Here is a 14,501-nt window from a genome sequence, read left to right on the forward strand (position 1 = left end):
ACAAGTGCGTTTATTAAAAAAAAAAAAAAAGAAAGAAAATGCTTTCTGAAATAGTTCTAAAGCAATTCCTGGAAAAGCCACATCAATATGGATCTCTGAAGTTTAAGAATTTTAACTCAAAGTTTATAGTTTAAATATGATCTTCTTTTCTTTGGTTTTGGGACCAGGGATTGAACCCAGGGGCACTCAACCACTAAGCTATCCCTAATACTTTTTGTGTATTTTATTTAGAGACAAGGTCTCACTGAGTTGCTTAGGGCCTTGCTAAGTTGCTGAAGACTTTGAACTTGAGATCCTCCTGCTTCAGCCTCCTGAATTGCTGGGATTATAGGCATGTGCCACAGCACCAGACAAATATGATCTTCAGGAATAAAAAAGTTTCTAAAACTGGTCAAGGTCATGAATAAAGTTATAATTACTGTCCAGTTCCTAATGGAAATTAGTTACTATAGAGAACAAAACAGCAGAGTTGTTTTTTTTTTTTTTTTTTTTTGGCATAGCTAAAGGAAGGGTGCTTAAGAAACTGTGAAATTGGAGCTGGGGTTGTGGCTCAGTGGTAGAGTGCTTGCCTAGCCCATGTAAGGCACTGGGTTGGATCCTCAGAACACATAAAAATAAATAAAGGTATTATGTCTATCTACAACTAAAAATATACATTAAAAAAAAAAGAAACTGAAATGTTCTAGCTTCCAAATACTGAACTAAGTCAAGGGAAGAGAAAAAGGGAGAAAAAAAAAACACCTAAAAAAATTCTCTTAAGATGGACCTAATAAAAAGGCAAATAGGGAAACAGCGATGGTAGTGGTACTGGTGACAAAAGACAGGACGGATTAAAGAATTGCAATTAAGTAGCTAAAACTTTCCACTTTAAAGTAATTTTAGATTTAGAGAAAATTTATAAAAATAGAACAGAGATTTTTCTTCATGCTTCATCATTTTTCTCCTAATGTTTACCCTTTACTTAATCACAGTACAATGATAAAAACCAAGAACTGTATTGGTACAATACAATTAACTATATGGCACATCTAATTCCAGTTCCATATTTTCCCCAATTTCCTTTTCCAGAACCCAATCCTGGATCCCCTACTGCATTTTGTTTCATATCTGCTTTGTTCCCCTGACAGTTCCTTAATATCTCCTTGTGACCTTAATTAACAGGCTGGTCATTATTTTGCAGACTGTCTCCATTTATGTTTATCTGATGTCTTCTTATGATTAGGTAGAGAAAAAGAATTTTTTAAAAAGTAATAAAATCACAGAAGTGATGTTGTGCCCTTCTCTGTGCATTATATTTGGGGACATATGATGCCGATAGATCTTATGACCTGGAACATTAACTTTTATCACTTGACTTAAGGGGCCTTATTTTCCCACTGCAACATTCCCACCTTGCCTTCGCAGACTTAACAAAGACGCTGGGAAAGAGGATATGAGACTTTGCAAACATCCTGCTTCTCTTTGAACTTTCACTCACTATTTTAGCCTCCACTGGTATTTTTTTTATCTGCAACAAAATTAGTGTAGTGTTTATGAACTGAGATTCTGTAAAGAAGGATTATTTTCCCCCAGTTATTTAATTATTCAATCATATATTTAACTCAGCATGGACTTGGATATATTGGTTTTACTGTATGAGATATCCAATATTTTTGTTAATTTTTTTTTTACTCAAAGCATTCTAGTTTTGACTAATGGGAGCTCTTTCTGGTTGCTTCTTGTAACCTTTTGATATACACTCATTATGTTTTAATTTTAGTGTGTCTTTATTTTCTGCACCTCAAGATATTCTAGGTTCATTTTCTCTGTCTCAGTTGGTAATTCATCACTTCTCCAAGGGCCTTGGCTCTTTTCATTGGAATACAGTATTTAGAAACCAGAATTTGGATACAGGTTGTGCTCATTACTGTTGATGATACAACTACTTCCAGGGCTTTCCAGCAGACGGGGCTTATTTATTAACACAAACATACTTGAATACCATATTCATTCTTACATCTATTTGTATCTATGTGTGTTGTGTGTATGGACCCATTAGTCATACTGATATTGCTAATTCCAACCTAGTACCACAGGGTTCATTGTAGATTCCAACCTTCACCCTTTCCTGATATATGACTTCTTTTTCAGTCACTGAGGGTCTGACTTCTCATTACTTATGACATCTTTACTTATTTGTTCAATCCTAGTGTACACATAAATTGGTTTATGAATTTTTAAGTCATATCCATGTGAAAACAGATTCACTAACAAGACCCCAGTATTCACATTTAATTCTTTGTCTATAGTGTCATAATATTCCATTAAGTAGTGAATCGAAAGATTTTTTTGCTTTCTTTAAATGTGATGCTCACCATGCTGAATACATCATGTGGCATGTTTTACCTTGAACCCATCTATATAATTCTTCATATATTCAACTTGGATTCTTACACACTCATTCATATTGCTCCCTTTGCCTAAATGCCCTCCCTAATACTCTTTTCTCTGTCTGCATTACATTTTTGTCTCTGAGATGCAAATAAAATATCACCTTCATTTGCTAATAACAGGTTATTCAGTAAATCACTTAATGCTTTGAGTGCATTAAGTCTATCGATTTATACAATTCTCATTACAACACTATGAGGCAAGTGCTATTAATATTCCTGTTATAATAGTGAAAAAATTAAGAAATAAAGAAACTAAAACTCTTGTCCCAAATCACAGGATAATAAACAATGGAGGTGAGACTCCAACTGAGGTGGCTTGGCTCAAGAATCTGTGCTCTTAGCCATGATCAAATATTCACCTTGTGTGAGATGCCTTTTCCAATCTTCCCAGCTACAACCATTACTGAACAAACCTCATTTAGCACTAACTTTATACTAGGTATTATTCTAGGAAACTCTGATACCATAATGAATAAGTCTCAGTTTCCCAATTATTGAGGGACCATGCTCCCTGTTCTGTATCCTGAAAGACTGAGGTTTTACACTTGCATGTGGGTGCCTGTATCCTGGCAATTTGCCTACATATTCCACCATGAGACTAGGCCAGGACTTCATCACACCCAAGTCTTTTCTTGGTGACTAGTAAGATCCTTGACACCAAAGGTATGAAGACAGAATATGTTGGAATCCCAGCTTTTACTAAAAAGATCAAAAACAATTTTTGCATAGGCTTCCTAAAAGGACATTTGGTATGCATATTTTCTAGCATGGAAAACTTTAATAAGTTTATAATGAAAATAAAATTTTAGACCTCAATATTTTCAGATCACCTGGTTATATAAAAGAGCTGCTTATGGTTATTGTAAATATTATCAAAAAGTGCAAGTTATATGGTCACTTTCCCTTATATCTTGTATCCTTTTTCCAACTCAAGCAACAAATTAAAATACCATGTGTACAAAATATACACATGAAAATAATACTGAAATTATAAATAAGAATAAATCATGTCAAAAAGTTCATTTCTAGAAAGAAACTGAAGATCTTAGCTTATTCATTATATTGTTTATTATGTATTGCAAAACTTCAATATATAGCTAACAAACTATTATATCTTAAAATATAAAAATTCAAATTGATAATGAAATAATTCAAATACTTCAAGTTATAGTAAAGATAAAAACTTTTCTAACCTCTCTATCTCTGAAAAGTTTAGTCTAAATGGCTAAATATTTTTCTCTGAGGTTGGAAAGCAAAAAGGACAGAAAATCCAAGTTCTAGCCTTGATTTAGATTTGTATTCTAACTGCTCAGATTCTAAGTGTGTAAGAATTGGCTTGGAGACTGGATCCCGGCCAATAAACCCACCATGTACTTTGGCTGAATACTGAAAAGAACATTGGCCTCAGAAAGAATACTGTAGAAACATCTGCTTGCTTTCCCTAAAAGAGAGCCCCAGACCCTAAGATCTTCCACAAAGAAGTTTTAAATCAGTTATTTGGGATGCATAACTTGGTGCTGAGGAATCTGCAAAAAAAAAAAAAAAAAAAAAGGAAGAAAGTATTCTAAATGTATTTATTTTAAAAAATAAGGAGCAGGAAAGAGTGATAAATACTGGAAAAATAATGCAGCTCAGAAATCAATAAAGACATTACAAGAAACTGCATGACTTTTCAGTATTTTAAATGGTATTCCAGATATCATGTATTAATACTGTATAAATATACCATGCGTTAAAGAGCTCTGCACCATGAAATGAGTTATTAGGCTTCTATAACATCGTCTTTACTTTATCTCTATTTCCATTTTCAGTTAAGAAGTTAAAGATATTAGAATCATGGCTATTCATTTCCACAATATAGGAATGTATATGTAGTGACTTAACCTCCTTAGTGGAATATTCTAAAGAAAGATAGATTCTTGCCATATGTCACAATTTTTGAGATGGCTCTTCCAAGTTCTCCTAGAAATTTACTCTAAGAGCGACGCAATAAAATAAAATTAGCGATGCAAATACAATTCTGATGTGACTAATCATAAGTTTATTTTTATTTACTTTTTAAAGGATAATTTGCATATCTGCTCTCCAAAAATTCTTCCTGAGCCCTCTGACAATTTGCATCTGTGTTTGTCCTTTGCCAGCTGGACAACAGTTTATCCCAAAATTCTGGTAGATCTAACCTTTACTTAGTAAATCCTTTGACCTTCTAAGATCTTGGTTGTCAATCTTCAGTTCTTGGGTTCTTACCCAGAAGTGTCATGTATATGCCCTCACTGTACCTGATCTCTACAGTGCAGGTGCCAGCTCAGTGGTAATCTTTTGTTGATTTTTTTCATTGGCTTGGTTGACATTCTGTACTGTAATCTTGGGAGCAAGCCCAGAGGGATTTATGTGTCTGCTTAGGAGTTATACACTAAATCTTTGGTAAATACAAGCAGTCATAATTGCAAATGCATACCTTAAAAATTAATCACTCAATATCACTGGACAACTCGAACCAAAACAGCAAATAAAGAGATTTTCTGGGCTGGGGATGTGGCTCAAGCGGTAGCACGCTCGCCTGGCATGCGTGCGGCCCGGGTTCGATCCTCAGCACCACATACCAACAAAGATGTTGTGTCTGCCGAGAACTAAAAAATAAATATTAAAAAATTCTCTCTCTCTCTCTCTCTCTCTCTCTCTCTCTCTCTCTCTCTCTCTCTCTCTCTCTCTCTCCCTCTCTCACTCTCTCTTTTAAAAAAAAAAGAGATTTTTCTATTGTAGTAGCTTAAAGGTGATAGAATAAAGTTAAAAAAACTAGTATCTTTTGATTTTTTGTCATTCTGTAGGTTGTCTTTTCTTCTAGATTAAGCTTATTTCCTAATTAGTAAATTGAAATTAGTCCATTTTTTATTTTGGTTTTTTTAAAAGAATCTTACAAGTTAAAAACTAAGCTACTACTCTTTAAAAAAAGCTATTGCGTGATGGGATACAAAGTTCATTCTATTAATTCAGAGAGTACATTCTCAACTATGAGTATTCCAGTGACCTAAACACAGCCCAAAGGCGGTTTATTCATTCTCTAAAGCAAAATTTGAAGTCAGCACTTTATCCTTGAAATAAAACATATACTTCTTAGCATAGCATGGAAGTCTGAGAGATCACCAGAAGTATGTGATAAGTAAGCAGATTGCTCAATTTTTTCCATCTTTTTTCTTGCCTCTGTCCCTCTCTCAATCCATTCCCCAAGATTTACAAAATCACCTAAAACTTCCAGAAAATTCCAAATGTCCTTTATCTTGTCCCTTACACAAGCCCCTAGTCCATTCCTGTCCTAATTTGCATAGCCAATTCCCTTTACTCCTTGAGATTACTGCATAGACTTCCTTTTTTCCAGGGTTATCCAAAATTCTTGGAGAACCCTTACCTAAGGGTCTGTACCAAGTTCTCATCCCATGGTATTGCTTCTTACCCACAACTTACCATACCAAGTCATGTGTCTGGAAAAGTGCCCTACACATCAAGGCACCAGACACCTGACCTGATGAATGAACAAAGGAACCTTCAAACACAGAGAGTTCTAAAACTCCCCTAAACAAGCATTAGACTCACCTGCTTCCGCATCACGTCTGTAGCCTGCATAATGTAGCGAGGAGGCAGCCCATGGCTCCTGGCTAGAATGATGGCTTGCTCCAGTGTCACACTCAGGGTGCACCTGTGTGCCAAGGCAAGAGGAAGTGAGAACTCACTGGTTTCTAAGACACTCTTCCAGACAGGGTGAACTATGGATTAAAAGATCAGAAATCCACCAAAATCAAAGTGCTAAACAATGAACCACTGATTTCTCTACCCAGAATACCTGAAAACAGGTTATTGAGTCACAGTTAAGAATCCAAAATTGAAACAAACCTATAATGAGTTGTTTGTAAAAGAGCTCCTCCAAAGGAAATTAAATAACTTTTATAATTAACTATTATTTTTATTGATATTTTATGCAACTTAGAATAAATGAGTTTTTGATGTTTATCATTCATTTCTAAATATTGATAGTTACTGCATTTCAACACATGCACAAATATTATTTAGAAAAATAAGTGGTGAAATTCACTGTTTCACTAAGATCAAATTTGATTTTTAAAAATCGTTTTTTGGACCCAATCTAAAACACTATTTGTAAAAGTTTCAAAAGAAATTTAAATTAGTTATATGGAAATATAATGCAAGAATAGCCCTGAGAAATGTGTCCTAACCAGAAGTGAGGGGACTTGTCAGTCTTTGTTCTTTTCCTTCCACTTAAGCCTTTCTTTTATACCGTTCCACATTTTCTCCACAGCACCCATTAAAGCCCATATTTAGTTGTTAGTATTTTCAGGTACCGGCATCTAGATTTTAGGGATATTTTTGCACACACTTTAAAAAAAATGCTCATTAATTTGAGATGTTTTTCCTAAAAATTGTAATAGTGGATTTTATTTCCTTTCTTGACTTGTTGATAGTTTGATTACAGTCTTTTCTCCACTCTGGCACTGACCCCTGTACGGTTTGGTGTCCTACTCATGTATTTTTCCAGATCATTCCAGTATTTTCTTCTATAAATAATAGTAATAAGCAACAAATAGCAGTGGAATTGCTTCTGTGTAAGGAATATCTAACTCCTGATCCTGGGTTATGAGGCTGTAACACAAAAAGTCCAATACATTTGGTAGATTTTGATACTGATGAGTTGAGAAAAAGAGGGATTTAAAACATTACTGTTTAAATACTAGAATCTGACAAAATATGACTACATATTTTACATATATATATATATATATATATATATATATATATATATGTAAATTCTAAGAAGAAACAATGTTAAGTTTATTGATTGCTCAATGACTTGAAAGGCATCATTCATCATTACCATTACAGAGAATTCTTTGGAAAACCTTAAATAATGAATTTCTCCTTGTACATGATGTTCACGAATATTTAGTGTATGAGTCTTATAGGAATGCATATTGTTTTCTGTGCACATTCTGCAGAAGAATCCATGCCGATGAAGGCCAAGCAGAGTAACTGACAGTTCAAGTTTAAGAAATCAATTTTCTACAAAGCATTTAATTGCCTGCCTACTGTAACCTTTTTCCTCCTCTGTAAGGTCTCCTCTACTGCAACTTTAAATCTTTATTGATCCTAACATTTTAATCAATAATGCTCATTACACCAGCTGAATGACACTAAGGGAAAAAAATCTTTACCTTTTTCTAATCATACTGAAACACATCTGTGCTTTCCTGGTAAAACGTGACTCCCCCTACTCTACTTATGACAAACACACACTGTGAGGGTATTTTAACAGGCAGCCTATAATTTTTATCCATTCTCTTAATCCTTTCAAACTGACCTATTCCTCCCTTCCTCAAGCTGCAGTAAACAGCAGTATAGCAGCAAATTATCTGCCAGAGACTAAAAAGATTTTACTATGATCAGAAAATCAATATGTCCAGTAACATGGTCCTTGACAGGGTACCTCAAAGTGTCACTGCTTTAAAACCAAAGCACATCACCTCCCAGAAAAATCCACCATCAAATGGATACATATATTCTCCTTCCAAAATATCCAAAATGAATAGCTGCACCTACATTTGTCCTTTCATATTAAATACTGTGTATATCCAATTAGGTCCCAAGATTGTCTTTAAGTTTTTAAAAATATGTGAAAGTAACAAACATGTAAATGTTGGAAATATTTTCTGTATTTGATTCAGGATTGCCTAGTATTTCCACTCACAGCATCACAAATATTCTATCATCTTAAATTAAGCACACAAATAAAAGCCTAGCAGTAATCCACAACTTTGCTGTCAATAGATCATTATTTGCCTCATAACCTTTTATCTTCTTTCAACTGTATCCATCTGAATGCCTAGAAGAAAAAAAAATCAGCATTTGCAAGACATATTTTGATTCTGGTGTTCTCTAAAAGCCTCTAGATCCAGAAAATGGCACATGGCTTTTCAATGGCACTTAAATGTATACTCAGGAGTCTGGTTTTATAAGGCATCATTTTATTTTATAGGTTCTTTAAATTACCAGAAAGTCTGGTCGGTAACCTTGGGCAAGAGTGTGAAAGGAACATTCTGAAGGCCAGGAACTCTAAGCAAATCCCATTCAGTACAAAGTTTGTTACCTGACCAGCCAATTTCCTTTCTATTATTATCCCTAGTTTCGTATTAGACAGTTAAATTAAAATTCAAGTAAAGTTATATTTTTATATCATCTGGAAAATATGGACCTTCAAAATTTTCAGCTCCCTCTAGCTGCTATGTCAGTAAAAATTTTTGGACAACTCCTTTCCTAGATGTTGCAAAAATAATAGAATAAATGTCACAGACTAGCATGTATTCTTCCTAAAAAGACATACATATTCACTGAGAAAAGTTTTCCCATAATGTCCGTAATAAGACATTCTAAGTACTGGCTCTGCCCTGTACTTGTGAGGAAGTGCACTTGATGGAATGATAAAATTGCACAGAAATTGTTCATTTCCCCACAGAAAGGAAAAGAAAAGAGTCAATGTATCTGTGCTTCTCATTAATATATTTTCTTGACATATTTTATATTGAGAATAGAGCCCAAATCACTCAGAGTTAACATAGTTCAATATGATAGATGAAACCTAGAGTTAATGGGTCTGATTAAATGTAAGACACCTCAATTCAGCAATTCTATGAAAGAAAAACAAAGAAGTACTTTCTTATTCATTTAACAATTTATATATATATATATATATATATATATATATATATATATATATATATATATATAAAATTTATGTCTGGGTGTATATATATTTTCTGTATTTGCTTTCCTGATAAAACATGACATATACACACATTTTATATATATATATTTTGCCCCCCTTGGGGTCTACTTTGTACCTACAAATACCATTAGGTGCTGACAGAAGTGAATTCACAGCAAAGCTAAAAATGCTTGGTTTTTAGAGCCCCTTACTTGTACAGACCTTTTTTCAAGGTTCTTGTAGGGGCCTTGAAGTATACTCTCAGTCACATGTGAAATTTGCAAAAGCAAAATGATTTAACTGCAAGGTTATAATTGCTGCCTTCTTTGCATCCTAGCATCTTTCTGTCCTGATGTGTAGTGTTTAAATGGCTCTTGGTTATTTCTGGAACTGAGCTAAGAGAAGTTGAGTTAGGGATGCACTGAGGATAGGTTTATTGGGGCTTATTTATTTGATTTACAGTTACTTCTGTTTATAGTTAGGTTATTGTGTCCTGGTGTAGGAATGGCTTCCAAAACACTCCTACTGCTCACTACACAAAGTCATCCCATTTAAAAGAGAAATATAGGGTCAGAGGTTTTGCCTATGTACTAGGGCCCCCAGGACTAGGAATTGTGTATGGTGGAGAAGAAGCAGGTTGGAAATGCATAAAGCCAGAAACTATTCTCTGCAATAATCTTTCAAACATTATGGCCCAAATGCTAAAGAACTTCAGAGATTTTTCTTTTTAAAATTTTTTTTGTAGTTTCATATGGATAGCATGCCTTTATTTTATTTGTTGATTTTTATGTGGTGCCAAGGATCGAACGCAGTGTCTCACACATACTAGGCCAGAGCTCTGCCACTGAGCTACAGCCCAGCACCAGATTTTTCTTTTTGTATTTCACCATAATTTAAAATTTACAAGACATTAGCAATAATGCATTTTGATGTTGAAAGGCTTTCTAAACTCTCAGTAATTTAAATTCAATCATCCATGCTAGTAAAAAGAATAATTTTCTATTCTCTTTATAGAAAATTATAGGACAAAATGGTTATGAGAGTCAATCAGAAACAATGTTACTGAAAATTGTGGGAGGAAAAAGGATAGGAGTGGGTCAGGCAATAAAATAATAAAATATTATTTTTCTAGATTTTGTAATGATTATACTTACAATGCTTATATTTAAACTTTACAATGCAGTTTTTTTCTGGCATTCTGAGTAAATATTAATTTTCATTTCTATTCTGTTTGATAACTTTCTATTCTTTTTCTTAAAGAGGGCACTTAATTTTAGACCCCCGACATCTCCATTATTACAGTGAGTCTGCAGTATAACAATGAACAAAGTCAAGTTCCATTCCTTTTGGTAATCAAACTTTAGTAAGACAAAAGAAAACAAAGAAGCCAACAGTATCAGATGGGAATAATTTATCCAGAAAATAATTTTATAGCAGACGATAGACTATAAAGTAAAATGACACTAAAAGAGTGTGGGACGGCAGAGGGAGGTGCTGTTTTGGGGAAAACGAATTCAAGAAGAATAAATGCAAAGGCTCTAAGGTTAATACCTATTTGGTCTCCTCATAAATAAGCATGATGCTCTCTATACACGAGTGAACATACAAAGACAAAGGCAATGAGGTTAGGGAAACAGCCTAGGCCCAAACATGCAGGACTTGGGGGTCAGAGTTTAGCGTAAGTGGGCTTCTTATTTACTTCTTTGGTTGACATGGAAAGAATTGCAATATTCACATTATGGGATATAAAAAAACAACTTGTTAAGCAAATTTTCAGACTGATTCAGTGTCTAACCTCAACATCATGTCAATACCGAATTCCAGACATCTTCAATTGCTATCCAATGGCAACATTTGCAAAATCAAAGCTCTTCATTCTGATGCTTAAGGTTTCCTACCAACTGGCCGACCATCTTCCACCCTAACTCCCTATATAGCATGCTCACTCCAACCAACCCATAACTTCTGTTTGTAGCCCATGTCTTGGCACCATTACAGAAAACTTGCTCCAATCTGGAACATTTGTCCAATTTTATTTGTCTTTCACTACTTTCAAAATATCTTGGAGTGTCTTCCCAAATATAGAATGGCAGTTGGCAATAGGAGTCTCACATTCAGAGACCCTGGGATGTTGGGAAAATCTTGTCGGGTCCTGGCTAGTTAATTCTACTCTCTCAGTTTCCATTCCTCATCTGTAAGAAGAAAACAGGCACACTATCTTTATACAGTCTGTAAGGAAGACATGTAGCGCTGTGTGTGGTCACTCAGCACTACCTATAGTGAGTCCATTTCTATCTCTCTTTGCTACTAAATGCATATTGAATGATATCACATAAGCCTCCTCATAATGGGCATTATTTTGAAAATCTGAGGAACATGAGCTTTTGTAAATTCCATTTTCACAAGTCTCATCATATTTAACTATTTTTAAAAAGTTTATGCTCTTTATTTTAAAAAGAGGTATTAATTAAAGGCAACTTGGAGTAAATTATGATAGGATTATGATAATTTCATAAAACCAATGACAAACTTCCACTAACATCTTTTCTATAAATTGACATTCAGTTAGAGTTCACCTGACCATAATCTGGTACTTGCTGATAGAACTGATGAGATTATTTGTGATTTTTTTGTTCATGAGTTTGTCTCAATTGATGTTAGACATCAGGTCTCAACTTTATATACCCAACTACAGATGCAGAGGTAAGGTTCAGGAAAAGCATGTGAAATAGTCTCCTGTTCACCAGATGTGAGGGGTACAAATGATGGAGGTACACTCTCCCACTCCTGTCTTTCCTCAACTAAGCCTCACTAGTGAGACAAACCTTAGTTTCCTAAATTGGCTTACAAGCAAAATACTCTCCTTCAGCCATTTACTAATGCATACCTACTATGCTATATTTGTTCACTTTTTAAGACTTCACATCTTACTTGAAGCAACTTTTTATACATGTTAATCCTCCCCCTTTTGAAAATTCATGACATTTTAATAATATTCTCAAAAAGTAAGGACCTTGTACATATTTGTGATTTACCATGATCACATACCAAAATATCATTACAATTCTGACTATATTCTGAGACCTCCACAGGTCTACTGACTCATGTGATGTTGATCCAAATTGCAATCTCCCAAGGGTTGAAATGCGTTAAAACAGTATACTTGGGGAGATGCAGTACCTCTTTTGGTCCACAAGGGTGATGCAGAACTCACATCAAAACTGACAGAAACCAGAACAATGCAAGGGTAATGGCTTTAAATTTTGTTTTCCTCCAGTGGATTTATTTGCAGGACCTGTGATGCTTTACTTGGTAGCTAATCATCACAGTGCTATCTCTTGGGGGCAATCACAAAGGATTTTATTACTAGTGGAGGAGGGTTATTCTGGTTCTTGTTATAACCTGGCGCATTAAAACATGAAAAACTGGAGTGATGATGATTTCTTAATTTGTAGCCACACTTTGTCATAAATGGATATTATACAGATGCTGAGGTGAAAAAAAACTTTCTAAAGTAACCAAAGGTAAAAAATGCAACCTTTAATAAAAAATTGCTTTGTTTATTTATTTCCCCACGTTTAGAAAATCTACAGTGGGACTGAACATTAGTTTGAAATTTCAATTGTTCGTCTCAATAAGGTCACATAGTTGGCTGCCACTAAAAACTATTCTTTAAAAAAGCCTATTGCAATCACTGTGTTTACAGATACGTATTGATAATTCAAAAATTACCTGAGCAGCAATTTAACTATTTTGAGCATTAATGATGTAATTGAATCACTTGGATAAATATGATCTTTTTGGCATCTATTTAGTATTAGCAGACTAATCTACTGTTAGAAAAACATGGCATTTGGGGCCCTGAGTTTAATCCCCAGTGTGGAAAATAATTATTAATAATAAAAATATGATATATGATAAACTACACATATTAAAAGTCTAAAAGGCACATGTCAGGGTTTTCTGAGTTGAAGGGACCCTGTAGTTCTGACTTTGGAAATGCACTAGACACAAAGGGCCCCTAACAATCGAGATAAACTGGTTAATTGAGAGACTCAAATTCACCCCTTGCACCAATAAACAGGTTAATTTGATTCTGTACTTGGCAATATAAATAAACATTTGAAATTAGTGAGTTCTGCCCTGATGTAGGATTCCCTCATTACTCACAAGCTGATTTTGAGTTTTGGCTCTGGACTTTCATATGTGCTGCCTCATTTCTACCACCCTTTAGAACTATAGTGCTGCTTTTCAGTGACAGAAATGAGAGGGAAAAAATTCTCTTCTGCAGGACACACCCTGCAGAGCCTATGTAGGACAGCCTGAGAAACTCATCGTTTTGATAATATCCTTCACATGAATTATGTCTTTATATAGTTATTAGTTTTATATGTAGAATCTTATAGATCCAGACTTTAGAACATGAAATTGCCCCCCCCCGACTCTGAGAATCTTCTTTATTTCTCCATTAATTAAAAATTGGTTCATTATCTTTGTTCAATGAGTACTGTGAACAAGTTATTAGGAATCTCATCAACTGTGGTTCTCTGTGATACTTTACTCAGTTGATGCTACCTGAGCAGCATTCGAATTTTGGAGAAGAATGATGACTACCTATTTCAACATCAGGAAAATGATGGGGGTGTAATAAGCTGGATGTCCACAGCTCTCCCTGCTCTTACACACCACTCTTTGAAACACAGATGCTTCTCCTAACAGAGGCAAGGGAATCCCGATTGATTTTACTCATCCCAGGGCACCATCTGAACTTCTGTCCTGGGAAGTATAAGGCAGAATAGTTCCACCGACTTTTTTCAAGCCAAACATACATTTCTACCTATTGGAAAAATTTAAATGATTCTTCTCAGTTTCGAAATACTTTTAGCTATTTCTGTGGTCCCATTTTATTTTTTATTCAGCTATAAAAAAGCATCTGTATGAAATAGATGTGTTAGAGATTCATTGGCCTTGAGAAAAAAAAGAGAAATGAGACACAGAAATTATTTAATTCATTAAAGGTGCACAGTACAGGGATTTTAAGTGACCTCAGCCTTTCTATTTTTATGAAACATTCCCAGAATGGGTGTGGTCAGGATTAAAATGATTGCTTTCCATTGCTTTGTCTAGAATTTTTTGATAACCTATTTATATTTCACTTCTTGAGTAAGGGATTTTATAAATGCCCAAGTTACTGAATTAAACTCATCCATTACAAGAGATTAATGTGTGTAGTCCTGCGTGTAAATGAATCTATTTCAGTACACTTCAGACTTACTGATTTCACATTGTTACAGTCCCTC

The 14,501-nt window shown here is 34.6% G+C and overlaps 1 protein-coding gene across 2 annotated transcripts in view; it reads right to left on the reverse strand.

The window, feature by feature from the left end:
* PREX2 (phosphatidylinositol-3,4,5-trisphosphate dependent Rac exchange factor 2) overlaps positions 1 to 14,501 on the reverse strand; it is a 294,603-nt gene that overhangs the window by 13,274 nt on the left and 266,828 nt on the right. For both annotated transcript variants that reach the window (XM_081266437.1, XM_081266436.1), the window contains exon 38: positions 6,024 to 6,126. In XM_081266437.1, coding sequence (XP_081122563.1) covers positions 6,024 to 6,126 — 103 coding nt within the window. The remainder of the gene's footprint in view (positions 1 to 6,023; positions 6,127 to 14,501) is intronic.

Source organism: Spermophilus citellus, assembly GCF_964194105.1.
Source record: "Spermophilus citellus genome assembly, chromosome: 14".
Taxonomy (NCBI): Eukaryota; Metazoa; Chordata; class Mammalia; order Rodentia; family Sciuridae; genus Spermophilus; species Spermophilus citellus.